The 23250-nt window shown below is 39.1% G+C and overlaps 3 protein-coding genes across 4 annotated transcripts; 1 reads left to right on the top strand and 2 right to left on the bottom strand.

Moving 5' to 3' along the window:
* Positions 1-316: 316 nt before the first annotated feature.
* On the bottom strand, positions 317-10244 carry PLDP1 (phospholipase D P1). Of its 2 annotated transcripts, XM_086232430.1 has the most exons (20): positions 9682-10244; positions 8977-9078; positions 8708-8823; positions 8460-8601; positions 8031-8201; positions 6882-7055; positions 6133-6375; positions 5920-6036; positions 5589-5728; positions 5297-5446; positions 4867-5023; positions 4254-4787; positions 3703-3813; positions 2892-3038; positions 2614-2811; positions 2370-2471; positions 1609-1740; positions 1386-1451; positions 796-857; positions 317-701 (listed from the first exon to the last, which is right to left on the bottom strand). In XM_086232430.1, the coding sequence occupies exons 1-20, from the start codon at positions 9907-9909 to the stop codon at positions 452-454; spliced, it is 3342 nt and encodes a 1113-aa protein (XP_086088556.1). In that variant the 5' UTR covers positions 9910-10244; the 3' UTR covers positions 317-451. The 2 variants fall into 2 exon arrangements, with proteins under 2 accessions (XP_086088556.1, XP_086088557.1); XM_086232431.1 differs by lacking the exon at positions 5589-5728 and having other exon boundaries at positions 5297-5409.
* Positions 10245-11273: 1029 nt separating this feature from the next.
* LOC147294358 (large ribosomal subunit protein eL19z) lies at positions 11274-13197 on the bottom strand. Its single transcript, XM_086231481.1, has 5 exons — positions 13015-13197; positions 12191-12313; positions 11788-12101; positions 11541-11587; positions 11274-11456 (listed from the first exon to the last, which is right to left on the bottom strand). Exons 1-5 carry the CDS (start codon positions 13124-13126, stop codon positions 11429-11431), a joined length of 624 nt encoding a protein of 207 aa, XP_086087607.1. The 5' UTR covers positions 13127-13197; the 3' UTR covers positions 11274-11428.
* Positions 13198-21589: 8392 nt separating this feature from the next.
* On the top strand, positions 21590-22570 carry LOC147294357 (glycine-rich protein). The gene has a single exon (XM_086233902.1). The coding sequence runs from the start codon at positions 21731-21733 to the stop codon at positions 22343-22345; it is 615 nt and encodes a 204-aa protein (XP_086090028.1). The 5' UTR covers positions 21590-21730; the 3' UTR covers positions 22346-22570.
* Positions 22571-23250: the final 680 nt, after the last annotated feature.

Here is a 23250-nt window from a genome sequence, read left to right as displayed (position 1 = left end):
ATTAACCGTGTTATATATATTAGTACAAATTAAAATAAGTCTAAATAATTGTACTCAGTAACATCAAACTTCATGTTACACTGACTAGTAATTACACAAACGTTCAGTAAGAAATTTAAAACTCAAGTTTTTTATCAATAAAAAAATTGAAAGCCTTATTCAGGCTACGAACTTTGAGCAATGGAAAGTAAATTTATCCACCTTTCAGTTTCAGAACCAATGACAAGAAATAGAATGAAAGAATTTTATTGGAATATTATTTCTAGATACATTCTTTAAACAGGTAGCATGTAGAGCTAGTACTCTCTCTCTCTCTCTCTCTCTCTCTCTCTCTCTATAACTTATCTACAAATTCGCTGGAAAAATAGTTTCGTAGAAACAATATATATGCAATTTAAAATCCAACATTGAGGGCCCCCAAAGATGAGCATGAGTTACTTCAAAATGATGCTCAATGAAAAACATGAGAAGAGGTATAATACTCGCTCTCATTGAACACAGGTCTTAGATCTTCTTTCAACATGAAATCCAAAGGGAAAGAAACAAGATGCCCTCTCACAGACTCTAACCTCTCCATGGGGTCTGCTTTTTTGACGTCTCTGTTCTGATACGATTCTATCTTCCCAGGAGCAATTCCTAGATCAATGGTTGTGTGCCCAATTTTCTCCTTCCAGTAGGCCATGCTTTGTCTGAATGCAGCTCTGATTGAAGTTCACACATGGCCAGATGGGGAAAATAACTTGTTAGCACAGTAAGAAAACAGAAATATTAGTCCAAGATTAGAGATGCATGTACCTGGAATGTATAAAATCATTAGGTATGCAAGAAAAGACATCTTGGTAGATTGTGGTATTTGTCTGAAAAATAAAAAACAGAATATATTGTTAGTACTTGAACATACAAAGAAAACATAAATATTCAATAAAAGGAAACTCCAATATGTTTATCTCTTTTCTTCCTTTCCTTGTCCTTCTCTAGTTCTCTCTCTCTCTCTCTCTATATATATATATATATATATTTTTTTTTTTTTTTTCTAACAGCAATAACATCAAATATTAAAATTCAAAGTGAAAATATATCTTATGACTAACTAACAAAAGTAAGTCTTGTAGCTCAGACTACCTTCTCATCCCTGTGCCTAAAAAGGGAATGAAAAAACTGGTCTCCCCTCTCAAAGTCTCAAGTATGAAGTAAGATTTCATAATTCCTAGTCTCACATATTTTGGAACTTTCTTTTTATCTTTTCCAAAAGAAAAATAGAACTAATTTTGGAATTCTCAGATTCATATTTGTTGATCACATGTTCAAGTCAAAAGGTTTCACTCAATATCCTTCAACAAATATGAATCTGCTCATTATGACATTTTTCTCCTAGTTTTTCCCACCTTTGCGGTTGCCATCCAGATATCCTTGTAAGTTGAATCAACAATTGGGTCGATTACTTGATTGGTCTGAGAACAAATAAAGAAATGTACAAAACAAATCAGATAAGTGACACCAGCTGTTTTAAATATTCAACAATATCATTCATTCATTGAAAGTCTGATAAATTAAAAAACAAAAGAAAAAACACAAACAAAACCACACAACATAACCAGATTTACTAACCTCTCCGGCACGAATACCAAGGTGTTCAGACCACAGTGACAGACGAAGACTCAATGAAAACTTTCCAGCCTCCCATGGCTTTCCTCCCATATATGAATTAATCACTTCTTTGTCTTCAATAAGTAGACCAATCTGAAATACAGAATAGTCCGTTAATGGAAGCAAGGCAACCATGCAACCATGCATGTAGAACAGGAGCACAACAAAAAGTCATGTTTAAGCAAGAGCATCACAGCATATCGAAATCATAATGTATATGAGATTAGAAAAAGGACATTATTCTAACAATAAAATTTATCTAAGTTACAAGAATCACTCAACAACCTTCACAAGGTAAATACAGGTCATTGTTGTTTCACAGTTTGGCAAGTCCTCTAATATTTCAATGCAACGCATTGGACATAATGGGTACCCCCCTTTGTGTAAGCCTATATCTATTGATTAGCCCAAAATAAACTAATTTCTGGAGTACAGTGACTCATTGGACAAAATGGAAATAACCCTAAAACAGCTATAATTACTATAAATGCATATGTTCTACATTATAGATTCTACATTTCCAAATTCTGTGCCTATATGTTCAGTTCACATTCTGTTCCATTTTATTTAGTATAAATGCATTACTGAGTCTTTTAATGCACTTTGGCTTTAATTAACTTCCATACTACATAAAGCAGAAATGCACTCCAACTTTAAGGTTTTAAAGCAGCGGTGGATAAATGTATATTTAATGCAGGAGAAACCCAGAGCAGAAGAGATACCTCTGAATCTCTTGAACCACGCAAACTCCTATCATTGATGTTAGCTGATCCAATTAAAGTTTTGCAATCATCAACGATCATGATTTTACTATGCACATAGATCTGCAGTGCCAATAAACGTATACATGAATGATGACATATTGATGAGGTAGAAGCTAGAATCTAGACAAGCATCACATTACAAAATATCTTGGATTGGAAAGAGATGCATAAAGGCAGAAGGCAGTTGATGCTAAGGCAATACCTGACTGGAGGCCACAGGACCGCCATCAAAGAGTTTACCATAAGCCCTAAGACCATAGAAAGAAATGTAATCATGTGTCTTTGCACCAAGAATTTCATAAAGATTGTGCAGTATTGAATTGGGTCCTCTGCAAATGGTTCGATATTGCCAATGCATAACGGCTCTCACAGATGCAGCACCAGCATCATCCAGACCCCCCTGTGAAACTACAAAATCATCACAAGGAATACATGGACAAATCACATTCAGATTTGATGGATTTTGACAAGGATTGGAACCTGGAATCCGGGTACAAGCGGTATGACAATAATAACTCTAAAACACTTTTTATCATTGTATGCTCGCATAATACGTAGAAATAATGCTTCTAACACACGATTCCATATTATTTCATCTCTTGAAAGACCTGATATGAAAAATTGATTCTGCAAAGAAGTTGCCAAGAATTAGAAAACAGTCAGGAATATGAAACAGAGACTAAAACATCAACAGAGTGCATAGTAAAACCACTTACATAAACAAATTTTTGACTAATATGTTCAAGAAATTGACAGCTATAATTACTATTAAGATCACTTTATATTAAAACCAAGGCTTTCCAGATGATTGTCTCATAAACATTGAAAATGCCACTCTGTTCGCCTGTTCCACCCTTAATAATTGTCTTTAATGGATAGAGCATACTGTGTACCCACGCATATGTCATTTCATTCAAAAAATAATAATAATAATAAAAAGCATCCACAAATTATTGGAACACTCATTATGGATCCTTTCCCCTTAGCGTGGGGGGGAAGAGAAATTTCTCAATATATACTAAATGCTGACAAATTGACAAGAAATTGGGTATCACTACTTGCAAATTCATCTCAAGCAGCATGAATGCTTGTCAAAGTTGTCAATACAGTTCACAAATATTCTATTTAGAGCACATGCTTCCTAACATAATGATATATCTATAAGAGTAAAAGTAATACGATTGCACAAGATATGCTTACATAAGAACATTGAAATACATTCAGTAGAGGTTTCGACAAAATAAACTATTAAAACTGCAAAGTAAAGAAGACTGAGAAGCATACTTTATACCTCAATGTAAATAAAGTGCTCTGCTTTCTCAATAAGAGTGCAATAAGCATTGTGAATGCTGTCTTCAACTTGGCTTGTTCCCGCTGACCACTGACTGACACTTCTAATAACCTGAAAGTTAAATGTTGTTAGAAAAAAAATACAGGATGCAAGGTCCACAATCATGATTAAACAGAAAGAAAACAGGCAAACATGTTGTTACTACACATTCAATGATTAAACCCCTATGTCATTTCTGAATATCACCTCCTCAGTTTTTTGAGTACACATCCCCTTAGAAAATTAATTATTATTGAAAATTCTACAGATCCTTCTTTCCCCTAGTTCAATTCTAAGACATTGTTCTAAGGAGTAGGATCTTCCAAAAGTTCAGTGAACCTGAAACTTATGACGGAGAGACAACACTACATAGTATCATCAGAAACAGCAGATGACAAATCAGAAATTAAAAGGCAGCTCTGAAATCAGTGAAACTGTCACAGGTGTCATGGTAGGTTATCATTTAGCCAATAATATTAAATTTTGAAAAGACAACAGAATTTTTAGTCAACCTGACATCGACATGAACTACATGGACCAACTTGTTCCGATTCATCTGTGAAACCACCCTTGTTGCCCCGTTCTTGTTTTTCCCACCACTCTGGATCTGTATTTTTCATGCCAGGCTGTGCCACCCCATCTGAAGCCATTTTTCCATTTTGATCCATAGAATCAAGGTCATCTACAAAGCCCCTCATTGGTGTATCTGGACCTACTGGTTCAATTTTTGACTTCCGGAAAGGGAAAGCAAGATTGTTGCTAACTCTGCTTGGCTGGTCAAGGAGATCATGAGAAGATTCCGCCCCATTTAGTATTGGGTCTTCATTTGGAGCATCCAGCCCATCAGCTTCTTGAGGTATAAGCAGTGGGATATCTTGACAGGATGATCTTGACGAGAAGGAATCCTGCCTTTTAATCTCTTTACCATTGTTAGCACTCCTACTTTCAATCTCCATCTCTATGCTGCTTCCCATGTAATGAGGAATGACCATGTGGTGCTGCGGCATAAGTAGTGGAATTGCTTGCTCGTTTGGAGCTTTATTTCTCTAAAAGAATGCATTTTTATTTAGAACATAATATTGTTATACATTAACAAAAATTATACCATCATAGAAGAATATCAACCTTTGCATAGTTCCAGCGCTGAACAAAATGCCTAGCTACGTCACGGCAAGGTGGTCCCCAAAGGGCACAGTGCACATCATGCCAGGGCATACGGGGATATTTCTGACGATCCAACTCATCTTTCATTGTATCCTCCCACGAATTTGGTTCGGACTCCCTAACAATATTATATTACAGAACCATATTTCACGATTGAATCATCTCAAAAAGGATCTAGAGCTAGGTGAAAATATAATTGACAGCAGAGCTAAATATATCAATCAAACCCACAAGGCCTTGCTCAAGATGCAGAGTATGGGGTGGTGTTAGTCTCAAGTTTAAATGATACCAAGTAAAAATAATAAAGATAAGTAAATATAGAACATGAATCATGTTTCATCACCAACTTTTGATAGTTTTCACTGAATAATCCTAGTGTAGACAAGCTCACCTTGGGTTGTAATAGTCCTTTCCAGGCCATATCAAAGGAGGGCAATCACCCACTTTATGTTCAGCAGTATCATAACGACCAAAGCATAAATCCAGTCCTCCAAGAAAGCAAATCTGATAATCAACAATGACAAGTTTTTCATGGTGGGACCTATATGTAACCAATATATAATATCAGAAGCAGAAAAAGATACAGGAAACACTTAACTAAAACATCAGCATCCAGGGAAATTCAAGAGACTTTCTGGTAAGTAAAACAAAATCCTCAAATGACTTGCAAGTAGAGTGCATACCATAAATAAACACCACTAGAAAAGTGGTCCGGATAACGTAGTACCCTCACATTCTCATGAATTCCAAGAAGTTTTCTCTTGCCATAAACACTGTTGATTTTCAGAGCAAGAGCAACCTCTTTATAGAGAAGAATGTAAATCTGCAGGCACATTTAGGCATAATACTCATTGGTATGGATCCAAGACATGTCTTGGTGTTAAAAATAAGAAAGAACAACAAAATTTTATTTCACTGAACTGTGTTTAAGTCAATGGTCATGGATGAGGAACATGTAGAGAAAAATAGAAAATTAAGGTTAGAGATTAAAGATTGCACGAAAATAAGGTTTACCTGAACCCCTTCCTTAGCTTTTGCTTCCAGTAAAGAATCAAGTCTAGAAGAAGCATGAGCATGAAAAGGGCGCCGCAGGTACAATTCTGGACACACCCACCAGCCACAAATAAATATCTGCACGAAACTTTCAATCATCAAACAGAAGAAAATGCAACAGTAATAATTGTGAAATACAAGTGAACTGTACACAGGGAACTGAAAGAAACAGACCTCTGATTTTGCATTTTCAATTGCAGAAGCAATAGCTTCAAATGCTGCCTGACCATCTATAAACCATTGTGCCTGACTACCATCTTCCGTCAAGCCTCTTGGAGGCGCAAAAGAACCAAAGCGGTGAGGATGACACCAGCCCTCAGGAGGCCTGAGTCCAGCATCATTGATTGAGGCAACCCAATCTTTAACTTTAGCACTACTCTTAACTCTTAAATTCATGCTCCGGCTTCCACAAGCCACCTTTTAAAATTTCATGTTATTTATTAGAGGATTGTCTGGATATTTCATTAGATGGATAGTGCCACCCAAAAATTAAATACAACACTAGAAAAGTGAGGGAAAAGGCCTTCTAAAAAATAAAGAAATTCTTCAGCCATTAGAAACTTGTGCATGTTCCTTATTATGAAGTACAATATAAGCTCAAAATCTATCTATGCAGGGGTAGGAAAGAAAACAACAAAGATTGTATTCCTGAAATCAAAGTTCTGCCTAGTTTCATATATTAAGCATAGAACACACAGCTTCATCCTACTATAGAACAGACACCCAAATGAACATAAACCTAATATCTAGACCGTCCTATATTAGTGAAAAAGCAATATGCACTACTATCTGACAGAATAATTTATATGCCGACCAGTTCAAGAAATAAATTATAAGAACCTGCAGTTAGGCATCTTATTCAGAAACAAAATCTAGCACCAGAGGTTAACCAGGCAAAAAGAAAAGGCCTTAATGCTGCTAACCTTAAATGCATGACGAAGAGGGTTCCGTTCTTTTATTTCTTTTGCTAGTGATACCCTGCCGTCCCCATTCCCATCTGAGGCTGGTAGTACATCAAATACAATTATATCCAAAGGTTGGGTATCAAAAGGATCTGCCAGCAAGGCCAAGAATCCTGGTTTTAATACAGCCCAAACCTGCAGAAACAATACAGGGTGATGCCAAAGATAACAGGTGACAAAAAATACGTTAATTTAACAACACTTAAAAATGAAGTGAAGGTTTTACATGTGATGCTCTATGTCTTGGAATCCATATGCCTAATATTCACTTGCGGAAAAAATTTGAATGCATATAGTTGCTATATGATAAACGGAATACCAGATCAACAGACCAAAATCCATCACATGCAAGGTATTAAAGTGGTACACCAACAATAACTAACAAATGGGCTGATTTCTTTTTGCTTACATGCATCCAGGGGATTGAACCAAAATTCACCCCCAATCCTTGTTCTTAAGAGGGAGGTGCGATTTAGGCCCAAAGGTTAGCAACTGAAAAATGAACTGATGGAAGGATCAAAGTAGATCCAAGAGGTCTCAACAATAGTTCAAGAACATGATACTTCAATGCAACAGGAATATAAAATATGTAACGAAGATAAAAATTATATACATAAAAAAATTAAACAGAAACGGTAAGCCTGCAATCCTATAAGTGACCTACCAGTCACCAGGTCAAAATTTGTGATGTTATGGGTTGACCTGAAAACTACAAAGTCAATATGGGCCCCTAACAACCTGCCAATTAACTTTGTTAAGTTTTAAGTCACCAAAGCCCAAAGCATGAGCAGAAGCTAAAGAAAGGGTTCGAAGTCAAATTTCATTAGTAATAAAGTGCATAAGCTTGTATATCAATTGTCCTAAAATGATAGAAGCTTCTGTCAAAAGATTTCAGTAGATTCTACAATTGATGTCCCACCAACAAATAACCTAGATGTCTTAGAGAATAAACTTCAGAGTACCCAAAAGTTTACGGGTCTTTGAGTTAATTTAACTTTTTACGGACAGATTACTAATAGACAGAAGAGTTTCCCTCCAAAAGTTCTTTGCCAATGTGCTTTCTTGTCAAGTGAATATAAACCGTATTTATCAGAAAGAGGACTTCACTACCTTTTGCCAATTGTCATTACAACAGCTGAACCAATGACATAAACAGCATTTCCTGGAAGCATCATCCTTTGGAATTTTTGGTAGATGCTTCACCATCACATAATCTTCTTTCAGCTTAGGGCCATATTCTGGAGAAAATGATAACATAGAGACCTCCAAAAACTTGCAGACCTACAATAAATAATTATTGATGGTAAGACAGGTAAGGAATGATGATAAAATGAAATTTAAAAAAAAAATACTGAAAAAAAGCTAAAAGCAGTGAACGTTCAAAAATCATCACTATGGGATGATTCAGGGATATGTCCAAGAACTCCAAATGTTTATCTGATAAAAAACACCATCGGTTATGGCTATTTTGATTCAAACTTGTTATTTATATTATCATATATATGACTGATCTGTAGAAAGAACAAGCACCACGCATACCTCTCGAGAGTTCACAATGTCCATGTTTCCTAGAAAGTGATTCAGATACCCTTGCATTGCAACCTTTGATCTCTCCGAAATAGAATGCTGCCTACCCAGCGCTGGCCGAATGATTGGCAGAGCGGCGCTAGATGGAACATCTCTGAACAAAAGATGCAACTATAAGATTTATAACAATAATTCCAGAAAAGGGAATACTTCATGCCTCAAATTCATCTTACACACCATATAATTTAGTAGGTGCTAACCTGTTTTTAGCACTTTCATCGTGATGTAGGGGAACAGTCTCATCATCAACATCCTCATCCTCTGGCACCACTTCCGTGTGATCTCCTATTCCTAGATTTTGAAGCCATTCTTTAACCTTTAATATAATGTTGCAAACGACATTAAATCCCAAACATTCCCAAATAAGCAGCTAACTGCCAAGGGGCATGGAAGAGTGAAAAAACAAACTGACATAGGCTTTGAAATTCAGGTGATAAAATCAAACGCTAGGCCTTTTTTAAAGACAGACCTGTTCCTGCTTCTCGTGAATTTCCTCAATAAACGCACGTTTCTTCAGTGCAAAATGCAAATAGAATACATGTGAAGCTTTCTTCAGCAAGCGCCACTTAAACTAGATAAAAAATAAAAGAAAAACACATAATTAGTACATCATGATATCCAACAAAGAACAGAAGCACCCTCTGTTAGAATAACATTGCATAATCATAATCACAAGGTATTCCGAGATAATGATAAACGTCACAGTATAGCATACAAAATAAGTAAATGAACAGTAAAATACCAAAACAAATAACCAAACTTGACACAAAAGAAAGAAAACTCCATAGGCCTAAGCCCAATTTGGAAATAACCAGTGTGTGTATAGTATCTACCATGATAACAGCTCAAGTCCACGATACACCCTTTTGTTTTTGGGCTGAGCTTAGTATACATAGGACAGTAATTACGCAGAATAATGCTCCTACGAATTTTAGAAAGAAAGAGAAAGGGAATGATTCTATTTACTAAGAGAACCTTTTGGATAAGTTAAAGCTAACTTTTTTTGTTTTCTCTTTTATCATACTCGACATTCAATTTCCTTTCCTCCTTGACCGGTTTTCTCGGCAGCCAAACACATAATTGAGATGGAAAACTGTAAATTGAAGCAGCATGCACCCGATCTCAGCCGAATACAAATTAGAATGAGGCAAAAAGCAAAAGACAGAGATCGTGCCTGCTTGTATTGGAACTCGATGGTGTAAGAGAGAAGCATGGGGCTGATATCGCCGGCGTCGGGACGCGAGACAGAGACGATGGTGGCGCTGGGCAACTCCTCGAAAATCCTCGCCGGCTCGAACGACGAGAAGCGGAAGGAGAACGGCGACGGCGACAACGCCGGCTCCGATCGCAGCTGAACGGACCGGGACCCACTCCCCGACGATATTAACTGCTCCGATTCCATCGGTTTCGAATTTCGATCACTTCGAGATCGAGCAACAAAATTCGATCGAATTCGTATATGATGATAATTTTTATTAAAAAAAACAAATGAAATATAATAATAAAAATAAAACAATGAGTGAAAGGTTGTGGAAGATTTTGTATGCTGGACGGTTTCGTTTTCGGATCGTGAATTTGAGAGAGAGAGAGAGAGACGGAATTGGTCAGTTTTGGACTTGTTTTGTAATTTGAATGGAGTTAGTTGTTCACTGCAGCGCAACAACGTAAAAACCTCTCAAAGTCGGAAGTGGAAACTTCGATTTCGCACTATCCTTTATACGTGCTGTTTCAGGAGAGTCCGTGTCTCAAGAAACAGATTATCAGAGCATGTTGTAAACTTGTAAACTTTAAGTGTCGCATCTCATTTGATTTTGTTATTACGGATTAAATTAAATGTGGCATTTATTTATTATATTTAATGCTGGTGATTTGAGATTTTATTATATCTAACAGTCTTACATTCAAGGGTTTGGTGGATCCAAATTATTGGTCAACTTAATAGGGGCTACTAGAATGGTATGGTATGCTTGTTTGAAACTTGGTTAATACAATCCAATCAACGTTCAACACTTCAACTTTTGAAACAAGGTCGAGCCCGGGCAATTGCATCTTTCTTTTTTGATTTTATCGGAATTTTGTCCTAGTGGGTTTCAATAGTGACAATCATAAAGTTTTACAAATTTTACAAGGAATAGAAAAGGTGCAGAGGCTATGTCACACATGCTACATGGCTTTTGTGGGTTGGCATGAATTGCTAGAGAATCATAGAGGCAATGGTGCTCTTCTTGCAGTCAGATTACAATATGCATTGACTTCAAAAGAGCACGTGCTGATGATTGAGCAGCACTTCAACTGGGGATTAAATGCTTAATGTGATTGTTCTTTCACTCCTCACCTCAGATATGAGATAACTGAGATAACTAAGAAGGTACACGGCAATGACACATCATAGGTACGAGAAGGAACCATTTAACCTTCACCCTGAAAGAAATCATAAATGGATTTAAACGCCATTCTGATTACTGAGCAACAGTTTGGCCATTTTGGGATGGGGACTCGGGGTGAAAAAACTACAGAGCAGCACTGTAACATGCATTTTAAAGGCGCCAGGAAGGTATCGATTCTCTGGTGCAATTGAAACAATTAGATCCCACAAGACCTAAATTCGATTCTCACAACATAGCACCCACATATATCAGAGATGTAAATTCATCCATGTTTGGTGGTGACTGGTGGAGGATCTGGGTCTCAATTTGAATATTTCAACATACTCATTGGCTGATATAATTAACCGATGTCACAAACACATCATTCAAAATATAAGAAAGTACGGAACTCATGGTTTAGATTGGAAAATTTGCCACAAAAACAGAAATTAAAACAGCTCACTAAATATAACTTCTATATAGAATTAAAAGTCAGAGCATTAACATATATAGAGTTCATGTTCTTCAGTGCTCAGTGCAGAGGTCTCTCACTACTCACTTCTTTGCTTTCTTCACTCCTCCCCTGCAGAAATGAACAGAAATCTTTCATGAGGCATGTGTCGAGACAATGTATAAAACAAATTATAAAATTATCAAGTAAACTTACTCTGCCTGTTGGGATGCAGGTGCTGGTGCTGCCTTTTCTCCAGGTCCCTGAAATGTCAAGACACCATAATAAAATAAAGAAAGCCAAAAACATGTGTTGCAATGTCAATAGAGCACAACAAATAGAACTTGAAAAAATTAGCTGATATTAATCCTAACCATCTAGAGTGCACTATAATATTTCAATTTGTACAAACAATCAAACAAATAAGAATAGGACTCTCAAGTCTCATTTTATGTCAACTGACCTGTGCCAGACGTTCCTCCCTCCGAGCCAACTTTCTCTCTCTGCTAGCCTTGTTTTTAGCACGCTTGGCCTCAAACTGGTCAGACAGTGTTTTCTCTCTTGCCTTCTCAGCCTTTGACTTGTGGATACTCTCCATCAGCACCCTCTTGTTCTTAAAGACATTACCCTTCACCTTCAAGTACATGTCATGGTACATGTGCTTGTCAATTTTCTTGGATTCTCGGTACTTACGGAGCAAGCGCCTCAGTACTCGCATTCTCCTCATCCAGAGGACCTTGGTTGGCAGCCTTGCCTCCCTGGTACCCTTGCGCTTACCTGGAAACAATTATTAAGCACATTGTAATCTTACTGCCTTGAAGTGACCGCACCAATATTTCAAAAAAACAAAAAAAAATCCCACATACCATATCCGGAGTGACGACCCTTCCTCTTGGCCTCCTTCATTCTCCGAGCACGAGAACGGGAGTGAATCTTAGTTGGTTTCCTGATGATGAAACCATCCTTCACCAGTTTCCTAATGTTTTGCCCTGCAAATGGTTTTAAGTGTCAGAGTCCAATCACATCAAGGTCAATATAAAACCCAGTAGCAAGAAAAACTAATCTAATACTGCACAGATAATTTGTTCAATTTGGAACATATAAGTTGTGGGAAAGAAAATAAATAGAGAACACTTGCAAATATTGCAAAATCATTGCGGACAAAAATCTAATATCTAAAGCAATGCCATTAACTTCCTTTCCTTTCATTCAACTTTTCACCATATCCAGACAGTAAAGACATTGTTTTTGCAACATAAAAGCTCATATGTGGATAAACCAAACGAAAACAGTAATGAATAAAGGTCCAAAACATAGCAACCTAGAACACCTTAAGATAAGAGAAAAATGAGAATATTCAGAATCTGAACTGAGGAAACTTATGCAGTATGCACTCGAGCCATTTATGTTGATAACTAAATAATTGGTCTCACTAAGACATCATATAACCAAAATGACAAGCACAATCAACTAGCCCCGTAGTTATGACACAAATGGTTCAAATAGAAATGCAATAAACCAATAAATTCAATTGAAATCCTATATTCGTCGGTCAAAAATCAACTCGATACATTTTCCAAATTTGTTTACATTAGATTTATCAGATTCCAACTGATTCAGATCCAAAACAAAACTTCAATTAAAATGAATCGTAAAGTAAACCCTTAAAAATAAAAAGTGAGGTACGTACTGGAGTTGGCCATGGAGATTTCGCTGACCTCATTAGGGTCGAGCCAAACCTTTCCTCGGCCACACTTGAGCACGCTTGCGGACAGCCGCTTCTGGAGCTTCAGCGACACCATTGTTGCTCTTCTGGAGCACCTGTAGGGTTTTACGGGGAAGGAGAAAGCTTGGAGGCTCTTAAGCCTCTTATAAAGGTCGGGGATGGATATATATGGTTAGGGTTTTTAGTGGCTGAGTTAGTGAGTGATTGCCGAGTTCACGAGCTTACAAATGTGGGCTAGGGTCGACCCGACTACAAGGTTAGCTAAGGCCCAAGTTGCTGGCACCGGTTCTTCATGCCTACTTCTACGTTTTTCCATTCTCAGTCTAATATTCCAAATTTCCAATTTGTTTTTTGGGCTTCTAACCCAAGAGAAGAAAACGGCCCAAACAAGCCTGTAATAAAGCGGCCCACCTTTTAATGAGCAAGGGCTGAGCGCCTTTTTTTTTTTTTTTTTGATGAAACTATTTCAACACTAAAATGGTATGAAAATTATATTTGTGGGTAACATATACGTGTGAAAAATGAATAAAATAACACAAAACACTGAAGTACAAACCGTACAATCATTAGGAATTCAATAATGTTAATTGTCCCATATTTTTTTTCCACATTTGTATCTTATTTTATGTGTGACTTTAGTGGAAGGATATTTCATTTTTCTTTTTTATATTTTATTTTTTAGTGTCTAAAGCTTGAATGTCATATAAAGTGGTATGAAATTGTGGTATAAAAATATAGTAAGTGTAGCATTATTATTAGGAATTACATTCACCAACTTTATATGTTCCTCTTCAAGAATTTCAACAAAAATAACAAAAAAAAAAAAAAGATAAGGGGAGTCGCCAAGCACTCACCCTTGCACAATTATGCAAGCGTGGGCCAGTTTATCATGTTTAAAAAATAAGAAATAATTACTCATTACTACATCTTTGTTATGGTTTTTAACTTCTAATACCATTATTGTTAATATATAACAATCATGTTAGTTTTATTAACAATCAAGTCATTTTGAGTTAGTACCAATTTGTATTAGCCATCAAAGCAATCCAATGGTTGCTAATTTTTTAATTTTTTCAAAACTCTCTTAAACTCTATCACGTGTCTCTCTCTCTCTCCTTCATTTCTGAAATTTATCTTCTCTTTCATCACTTTATTTCTCTATCCCTAATCACTCTATGTGTGTTTTCTCTTGCTCTCTCACTGCAACTTTCTTCGACGGCATGTGTGTGCATCCGGCCATGGATGGCGACGAGAGGACCACCCTTGAGTTCCTCTCTCTCCCCTCTTCATCTCTGTGAGCTCGGAACACCCAACAACCCCCATACTCGATCGGAGCCTCGATGTTGACTCAGATCTCAGCCTTGTCGCGACGTTGTCGAAGAACAAGCCAAGTTCCTCACTATAACAACACCTATAAAGTTATTGGGGGAGCCAACTCCACCCTCGTGCCTTCATTATCAGTAATAGGTTCTTGATTTTTTTTTTTTAGTTCAGTTTATGGAACTGCAAGTGAATTGAAACTGCAGTTTATTAGAGTTAAAATTGCAGTTTATTGGAGTTGCGGACTTGCAGTTTATGTTTCTGTTTATTGGTGATGCGTTGATGTTAGTATTTTGGAAGATGTCTGCATGTTATGTTTTTGTTATGTCTATTTTCGGATGGTATTTTGGGATCTAGTGGTGGTGTGGTGTCTGCAAATGAAGAATGAGTTTGTGGTAGTTAGTCCGCAAAGAAAGAATGATACTTTAGGTGGTTTTGGTTAATAAAATTAGATGTCAGTACCTATATATTAATTGACTCAAAAAATAAAGTAGATCTTTTCAATATCCAACACTTTATGTGTGTTATTTTATCATGAGAATCTTCAAAGTGTGCTAATCAATTATTAATGTTGTTTTTTTATGTATTATTTAAAAAAAATATTGGAAACAAAATTTAGTGATGACACATATGAGAAGCATGAGAGAAATTGAGGCAAGTATAATGAGATTTGGGAAATGTATATAAATATATTATCATATTTTAGAAATTTGATTTTAAAATCAATACTCTCTATGATTGTGACAAGTGGCAAGATTTTAAGGGTAGAGATTTCATTGTTGGCCAAGGAAAAACCCTAGACCTCAAATATAAATTAGGGTCTTGTTTGATGCATAAGGTTTGATAGAATAAATGGCTAGATTCATGTGTGTTTAAGAAAGAATATGAAGGATGTTTTCTAAGTTAAAGGAAGAAGATGAGAAGAATATGGATTAGCTATGAGGGGAAACTTATCTCCCCTATTCCCACTATTTTAGGAAGATTAGAAAAGATAAGTTTTCCCTTATAATTAGTCTATCTGTACAGGTCTCCTCTACACCCTCATTCATTCTCACCAATTCACAAGCACAAGCCCTTTCCCTCACTCTCTCTTCGTGTGATCGTAAGGAGGAGAATTCCTCCACATGCCATGAGCTTTGCAAGGATCACTCCTTTGTGTTCTGTTATTGCTTCAATCAACCATTTGCTTTGATCTTCTATATAATATGAATGTGTGATACAATCACTCCCTTTCTAGAATTCTCCAATAATATAAGATTGTAGATCACTTAGTGAATCCCTTTGATTTATAGTTGTTTTTATAAGTTGAGTCTGATCTTGTTTGTTTGAGTTTATTTAAGGACCAGCAAAGATAATGGCCAAGTTACTTGAAGAAAAAAGATCAAAGGGTGGTTGTGCCCAAGAACAATCCTATAACACTTGAAGGTGGCATTTAGCCAAGATAATTGTTGAAACTAATTATCCTAGGTACAATGAAATGGATTTATAATAATAGGCCTAAAAGTTCAATCCTAAATTTCAGTAGTACATTGTATAACATAGATCAAACTCCCACAACTTATGCATAAGGAATTTGATTTATATACTGTGCAGTAACTTGATCCCAAAAAATATAATTGACTGGTAGAGCCTTGACAGAAAGCGTAGAAAGGAAAATATTGAATTAAAAGTTTACTTCATTCTTTTTCTTCACCAGGGAAGGATATGCCTTTATACAACTCAGAGAGGCAACATTTGCGTGACCTTAAGCAAGAAAGAGGGAATTGGCCAAATACAACCAACCCAATACTGACAGCTAGACAATAAAAGGAAATACCTAAATAACCCAAATAGCAATTACAGCTTTATGTGTAAATGACAAGGAATATAGATAAGGACCCCATCATTTTCCCTCCCCCTTAAAACAAAGCCTGACCTCAGGCGTGAAAGTCAGGGAAACGAGCTTGTATCTCTGAAGCATCCTCCCAGGTTGCATCATCTGCAGGGAAACCAGTCCATTTGATCAACCAACGTGTAACAGCTGCATTGTTTCGTTTAATTAAACCTCTGTCCAGAATTTTCTCAGGTGTCCACATTAATTGACCCTCACCACCAAAGGAAGGAAGAACCGAAGAGGGAACCACTTGATTGCCCACCTTACGTTTCAACAAGGAAACATGAAATATGTCATGAATACGAGAAGAAGCAGGTAACTGGAGCCGATAAGCCACCTTGCCAATGCGGGCGAGAATTTTGTAGGGTCCATAGAAACGTGGAGACAATTTAGGACAGTGATCTTGAGAAATGGAGGACTGGCGATATGGCTGCAAACGAAGAAAAACCCAGTCGCCAACTGCAAACTCCCTTTCTGTACGATGTTTGTTGGCATAATGGCGCATTCTCTCTTGTGCCAACTGCAAATTTTGTCGCAGATGCTGCAGCAAGGTGTTCCGATCACGAAGAGTAACATCTACCAAGTGGACCGGAGAAGAGCCAGGTATATAACTGTGCACCGATGGAGGAGGAGTACCATACACGGCCTGATAGGGTGTCATCTGAATAGCAGATTGAAATGTGGTGTTGTACCACCACTCCGCCGAGGGTAACCAAGTAACCCAAGAAGCAGGTTTATCACCCACGAAACAACGTAAATAATGCTCGAGTGTACGATTCAGAACCTCAGTCTGGCCATCTGATTGTGGATGATATGCGGAACTGCGACAAAGTTTTGTACCTTGAAGGTGGAAGAAGGCTTCCCAAAACTGGCTAGTGAACACAGGATCCCGATCACTGACTATACTCTTGGGCATACCATGTAAACGAAATATTTCACGAATGAAAATCTCTGCAATCTTAGCTGCTGTGTAAGGGTGAGAAATAGCAATGAAATGCCCATATTTGGAAAACCTATCCACCACCACAAGAATTGCATTTTTTCCAGAAACAGCAGGTAATCCCTCCACAAAATCCATAGCCACATCACGCCATACTTCGCTAGGAATGGTCAAGGGTTGGAGTAGACCTGGGGGGTGGATTGCTTCATAGTTCTGCCGTTGACATGTGTCACAGCTTGCAACAAAGTTTTTGACATCTTTTTTTAGACCTGGCCAATGAAAGTTGCGTATGATTCGTTTATATGTGCGAAGGTACCCCGAATGTCCAGCACTGGGTGTGGAATGGAACTCCTCTAAAATCTTTGCCCGCCAATTGGAGGACGCAGGAACAAATAAGCCATCACGATAATAAAGGCAATCGTCACGCAAACTGTAGTGAGGCTTGGCTGAGGAATTACTTTTGAGAGCTTGGATGAGCGAAAGAATCTCAGGATCCTGCAAGCAATGTTCTTGGATTTGAGCAACACTCTCAAAGATAGGACTAGACAATCCCATGATAGTACATAGCTCATGCTTCCGAGAAAGGACATCGGGAACAGTGTTAGAAGCCCCGAATCTATATTCGAGCACATAATTGTAACCCAGTAGTTTAAGTAACCATTTTTGTTGTGATGGAGTTGTAATCCGCTGATCTAAGAAGTATTTGATTGTTTGATGATCCGTTAAAATTTTGAACTGGCTGCCAAGTAAGTAATGTCTCCATTTTTGGACCGCAAAGACTACTGCCAGCATCTCCTTATCGTAAACGGAGAGAGCCAAGTGTTTACCCGACAAAGGTTTACTCAAGTATGCGATCGGATGGCCCCCCTGAGTAAGTACTGCACCAATACCACCTCCAGATGCGTCGCATTCGACCACAAATTGGCGACTAAAATTGGGAAGGGACAATACTGGTGTTGTGGAAAGTGCTTGTTTGAGAGCCAAAAAGGCCTGTTTGGCTTCTGAAGACCACACAAAACCGTCCTTTTTGAGCATATCAGTGAGAGGGCGTGAAATACTCCCAAAATCCTTGACAAATTTTCTGTAGTATCCAGCAAGTCCTAAAAACCCACGAAGACCTTTGAGATTAATTGGCAAAGGCCAATCTTGGATACATTGTATCTTCTTAGCATCCACAGAAACCCCAGCTAAAGAAATGGTGTGGCCTAGATAATCCACAGTAGCTTGACCAAAAGAACATTTGGAATACTTCACTTGCATCTGATTGGTACGCAGCACCTCAAAAACAACCTCAACATGCTGTACATGCTCTTGAATATCATGGCTATAAATGAGAATGTCATCGAAAAATACCAGAACAAATTTGCGCAAAAAGGGCTTAAAAATGGAGTTCATAAGTGCTTGGAAGGTTGAAGGGGCATTGGACAGCCCAAAGGGCATAACCAAGAACTCATAATGACCCTCATGTGTCCGAAACGCCGTCTTATGAATGTCTGGCTCCCACATTCGAATTTGATGATAACCAGACCGGAGGTCTAATTTAGAAAACACGGCTGCCCCATTGAGTTCATCTAATAACTCATCGATTACAGGAATTGGAAAACGGTCTTTAATAGTAATGTTGTTCAATGCCCTGTAATCCACACAAAATCGCCAAGTGCCTTCTTTTTTTTGAACTAGTAAGACTGGAGAGTAGAAAGGGCTGGAACTTGGTCTGATGATGCCCATAGACAACATCTCAGTTACTTGGCGCTCAATTTCAGGTTTCTGGATATGAGCGTAACGATAGGGTCGTACATTCACAGGTCCTGTACCTGGTAGCAATGGAATGCGATGGTCCATCTCCCGCAAAGGTGGCAAGGCAGAAGGGAGGGCGAATAAATCTGCAAATTGTTCTAATAATGGGCCGAGAGCAGCGGGAATGGTGGTAGTGGGAGGTGTCTCTTTGTCCGAACCCAACAATTGAGCCACCAGAGAATCTGCGTCCTCAGGTTCCTCTGCGACCATCTGATGCACCGCCGTGGTTGAGCACATGGACGAACGATTCTTGTCCCCTACAATGCGATAATGTTGTCCATTAAAATTGAACTCCATCACCTTATCGCGGAAGTGCCAACCAATCAATCCCAAAGATTCTAACCATTCTGCTCCCAATACTAAATCACAGCCCGTGACTGCTAAAAGTCTGTAATCATTAGTGAATCGGAACCCTTGTAAATCCACCTCCACTGCAGTGACTGACCCTTGTGTGGAATAAGTCTTGCCAGTAGCGACAACAATAGGCTCTACATCAGAGGAATCGATTAGTTTGCCCAATTTTACTGCCACATTCGGATTGAGAAAATTAAAGTCAGCTCCCGAATCAATAAAAACATGAATGGGTAAGGTCCCAATTCGTCCCCACACCCGCATTGCTCTGCCTTTGGGTTTGCGATTAGAGGAAATCGCGTGAAGATGGATGGGACTCACGGTAGTAGGCAAAGGGGAATCAGTGGATGCGGCCAGCTGTGGCTCGTCCTCTGAGTCATCATACTCGGATTCGATCATTAAAATCTGGGGTCGTCGACAACGATGGCCTGGTTTGTACTGTTCGTCGCAGTGGAAACAGAGACCCTTAGCTCTGCGTTCTTGAAATTCTGCCTAAGTACCACGAAAAACAGGCTTCCCAGAAGGAGCTGGTGAAGGAGTGGGAGTGGTGGAGGCTTCCATAGGTGCAGAAGACTTCGAATATGAGCTGAAGGTAGTGGTGTTGGGCTTAGAGTAAGGAAGCTTGGCAGAAGTTTTGCGACGAAGATGTCGGGACTCGAATAGACGGGCTAACTCCATGGCCTTGGCCAAAGAGAATGGTCCAATGGCCATCACATCCTCCTGGATTTCTTCCTTGAGACCGCCCACAAAAATTCCCATTAGTTGCTCATCAGACCAACCCGGAGCTCGACAAGATAATTTGATAAATTGGGTGACATATTCCTCTACTGACCCAGATTGAGTGATGTGAGACAGGGCCACATTGAAGTTTAAAGGGCCGCCCGGACCAAAACGCTGCAATAGCATCTCAGTGAACACAGCCCATGAGTCAAAGGGGTACCTGGTTTTGAACCATTTGAGCCATAACGCCGCGTCGCCACCGAGATGGGTTGCTGCAACAGCCACTCGTTTACGCTCTTCCACTTCATAGTAATCGAGAAACTCCTCTGCCATGGCAATCCACCCATAAGGGTCATCCCCGTAAAATCGGGGCAGTTCAATTTTCAAGGAGCGAAAACCTCCTGGAGGAGGAAACGGCGAATACCCAGAAGATTGGGTAAAGAACACAGGCGGTGTTGATGGAGGAACATGCCCTTGTGGCTCGGAGAAGGGAACCGATATCGATGGACTGGCCGACACAGGAATCGGAAGAGTTGTTGGGCTGGAGGATGGAGAAGACGCAGGAATCCGGATGGGATTTGTGACGACGGACGGCGCTGGCGACCGAGGCAATGGAGGAAACTGGGCCGAGCAACCCAAAATGGGTCCGCCTAGCAGAGTAGTTGGACCAGTTAACGGGATCTGAGTAGATCCAATGGAAATATGAGGAACCGGAACCGTTGGATGCACGACTGAGGCCGGTGGGCGAGTGTGTCCCGAACGGAGTAGGCGAAGCTCCTCCATAATCGAACGCTGAAAAGAAACTTGGTGGTCCTGTTGGAGCGTCAGAGTGGAAAGAGCTTTCTGAATCTCCACCATATTCTCGTGAAGCTCGTCCTGGCGAAGCGTCAGAGAAGAGAGGTTACCTTGAACATCGTCAAGATGGTTGGCGATTTGGACACGCTGCAAATCCAGCTCCAATTCCGTCGTCGTCGGAATGTCGGTAGCGGAGAGGTGAGAAGCGGCCTTCTTCCCCATGGAAAGAGGGCTCTGATACCAAAATGGTAGAGCCTTGACAGAAAGCGTAGAAAGGAAAATATTGAATTAAAAGTTTACTTCATTCTTTTTCTTCACCAGGGAAGGATATGCCTTTATACAACTTAGAGAGGCAACATTTGCGTGACCTTAAGCAAGAAAGAGGGAATTGGCCAAATACAACCAACCCAATACTGACAGCTAGACAATAAAAGGAAATACCTAAATAACCCAAATAGCAATTACAGCTTTATGTGTAAATGACAAGGAATATAGATAAGGACCCCATCATTGACCTTTTCCTAAATCCTTCATATCGATGTTAACATGAATATAGATTTTGTCACAATTTGGGTACTTTAGAAGCTCCTTTAGGCTATTAGTTGTTTGTGCGCCTAGGGCCCCCCTACAAAACCAGCCCAATCCTACAGCGACACGTCAATGTTGTACAGTAGCCACCCACCGACGAATAACACGTGGCCTTTACAAAGCCGTCTCCAAAGAATTCCTCAATTGAGATTGTTCCCAATTTTTGTCCCTTTTACCCTCCTTATTTTCCCGCACTTTCCCGGAAAATTTCCCAACCAGAATTGACACCCTTTTCTCCCAATTCCCAGCCAATTCAAACGAATCCAATTGGACCAAGAAATCAAACTCGGACGACGATGGACATATCTCTCCTATACGACACCGTAACAGTAGCCACCACCGCCCAAGGCCTAGGGTTCGCCAAGTTCCTAATTCGCAACCATGACCTCACATCCAACAACCAAATCTCTCTCTCCGATTCTCATTCCGAGCAATCCTCACCCTCTAATGGAGTTCCCCAAATCTCCGCCGTTATCTTCCCCGTCGACGCTCTCGCTCCGCCACGTGCCAAGTCCAGCTCTTACAGAACTGCTACCCGAACCCTCGTCCGCAAAAGGCGGCGCACCAAACGGAGATCGCTCAGCGGCGACGATTCTAACGACGGTGACGAAGAGGACGGCAGGTTTTTCGGTGGCGATGGTCCGTTTTTCAACGGAGGCTGGGGTGGTGGAGGAGGCGGCGGCGGTGGAGGGGGTTGGAATTTTGACAGATTCGGAGGGCATAGTTGGGATGAATCTTCGTCATCTTCTGCATCCGATCCGGCATTCGATTTCGTATACGAGGTGATGTGCTGGATTGCGCTTTCGAATTGCGTGCACTTTGCCTTCAAGAGGGTTCTTCGAATTGTCGCGGATGGGTTCAGCGATGCTGAGAGAGACAAGGTGCCGATTAGATTGACCTCGGTCTGCTGATTCGGTATCGTTTCGTTCTCAATGTCTAATGTATAAAATTGGGTTAATTTGTGTGTTTCATTATACATTTGATGCTCAAATTTGTATATATTGTATATATTTGCATTGTTATAAATAGATGGTTCGGTTATTTTAATAATGCATTTTGTTTTCATTCCTAAATTACTTGTTGTGTAAGGATGATCTGATGCCAATTTTTAAGATTACAAATGGAAGTTCTTTATACAAAATAGGAGGAAGCATACTGAGTTGTATAATTTCCGAGGATGGTGAAGATAATTTGTGCAGATTTGCTTGGAAAACCTTGAATGTTAGCATTTCAAAATTAGCGGAGAGACTGATTTTTAGACCCTGATCCAATGATATAAGTTTTGTTTGAGGAAAAATTAGTCCCGGCCTTCCTGATGCTTTTTGTTTAGATTTAGTTCTTATTTTATGGTCTCTATGTTGGTAGTTCACGGGAACTTGTTACCTTAATGTTGATATGAAATTCTTGACTAAAGTAGCTTTGTGGTATTGATATCTTAAGTCTCATATGCACTATGAGGTGGCTTTCTAGTGGATTATATCTGTTATCATATGGTTTTGAACTGTGTGTAGTATCGGAGTGAATTATCGTTCTATCTGATCTTATATATGGGTTTTGATAAATAAAGACTATTCTTTGCGTAAACTATGGTTGGTCTGTTCATGTTGAGACTGATCGAAATATGAAAAGAAAATTGAAGCATATCTTATGCAAGTTTCTTTTAGTAAAAAAGTAAAAAGGGTAAGACTAAATGGTAAAAAAAATCAAATGTACAGAGACCTATTGAATTGGGCGTAGGACTTAGTGGAGTCGAGTTAAGTAAAACAAAGAAAGCTAATGAATGGATTAGTATTTTCATGAACTTTGGAAGCATGGT

The sequence above is a fragment of the Dryas octopetala genome, chromosome 2, assembly GCF_963921425.1.
Source record: "Dryas octopetala chromosome 2, drDryOcto1.1, whole genome shotgun sequence".
NCBI classification, from domain to species: domain Eukaryota; kingdom Viridiplantae; phylum Streptophyta; class Magnoliopsida; order Rosales; family Rosaceae; genus Dryas; species Dryas octopetala.
The sequence above is the reverse complement of the archived record's forward strand: the minus strand, read 5'-3'. Positions and strand labels throughout refer to the sequence as shown.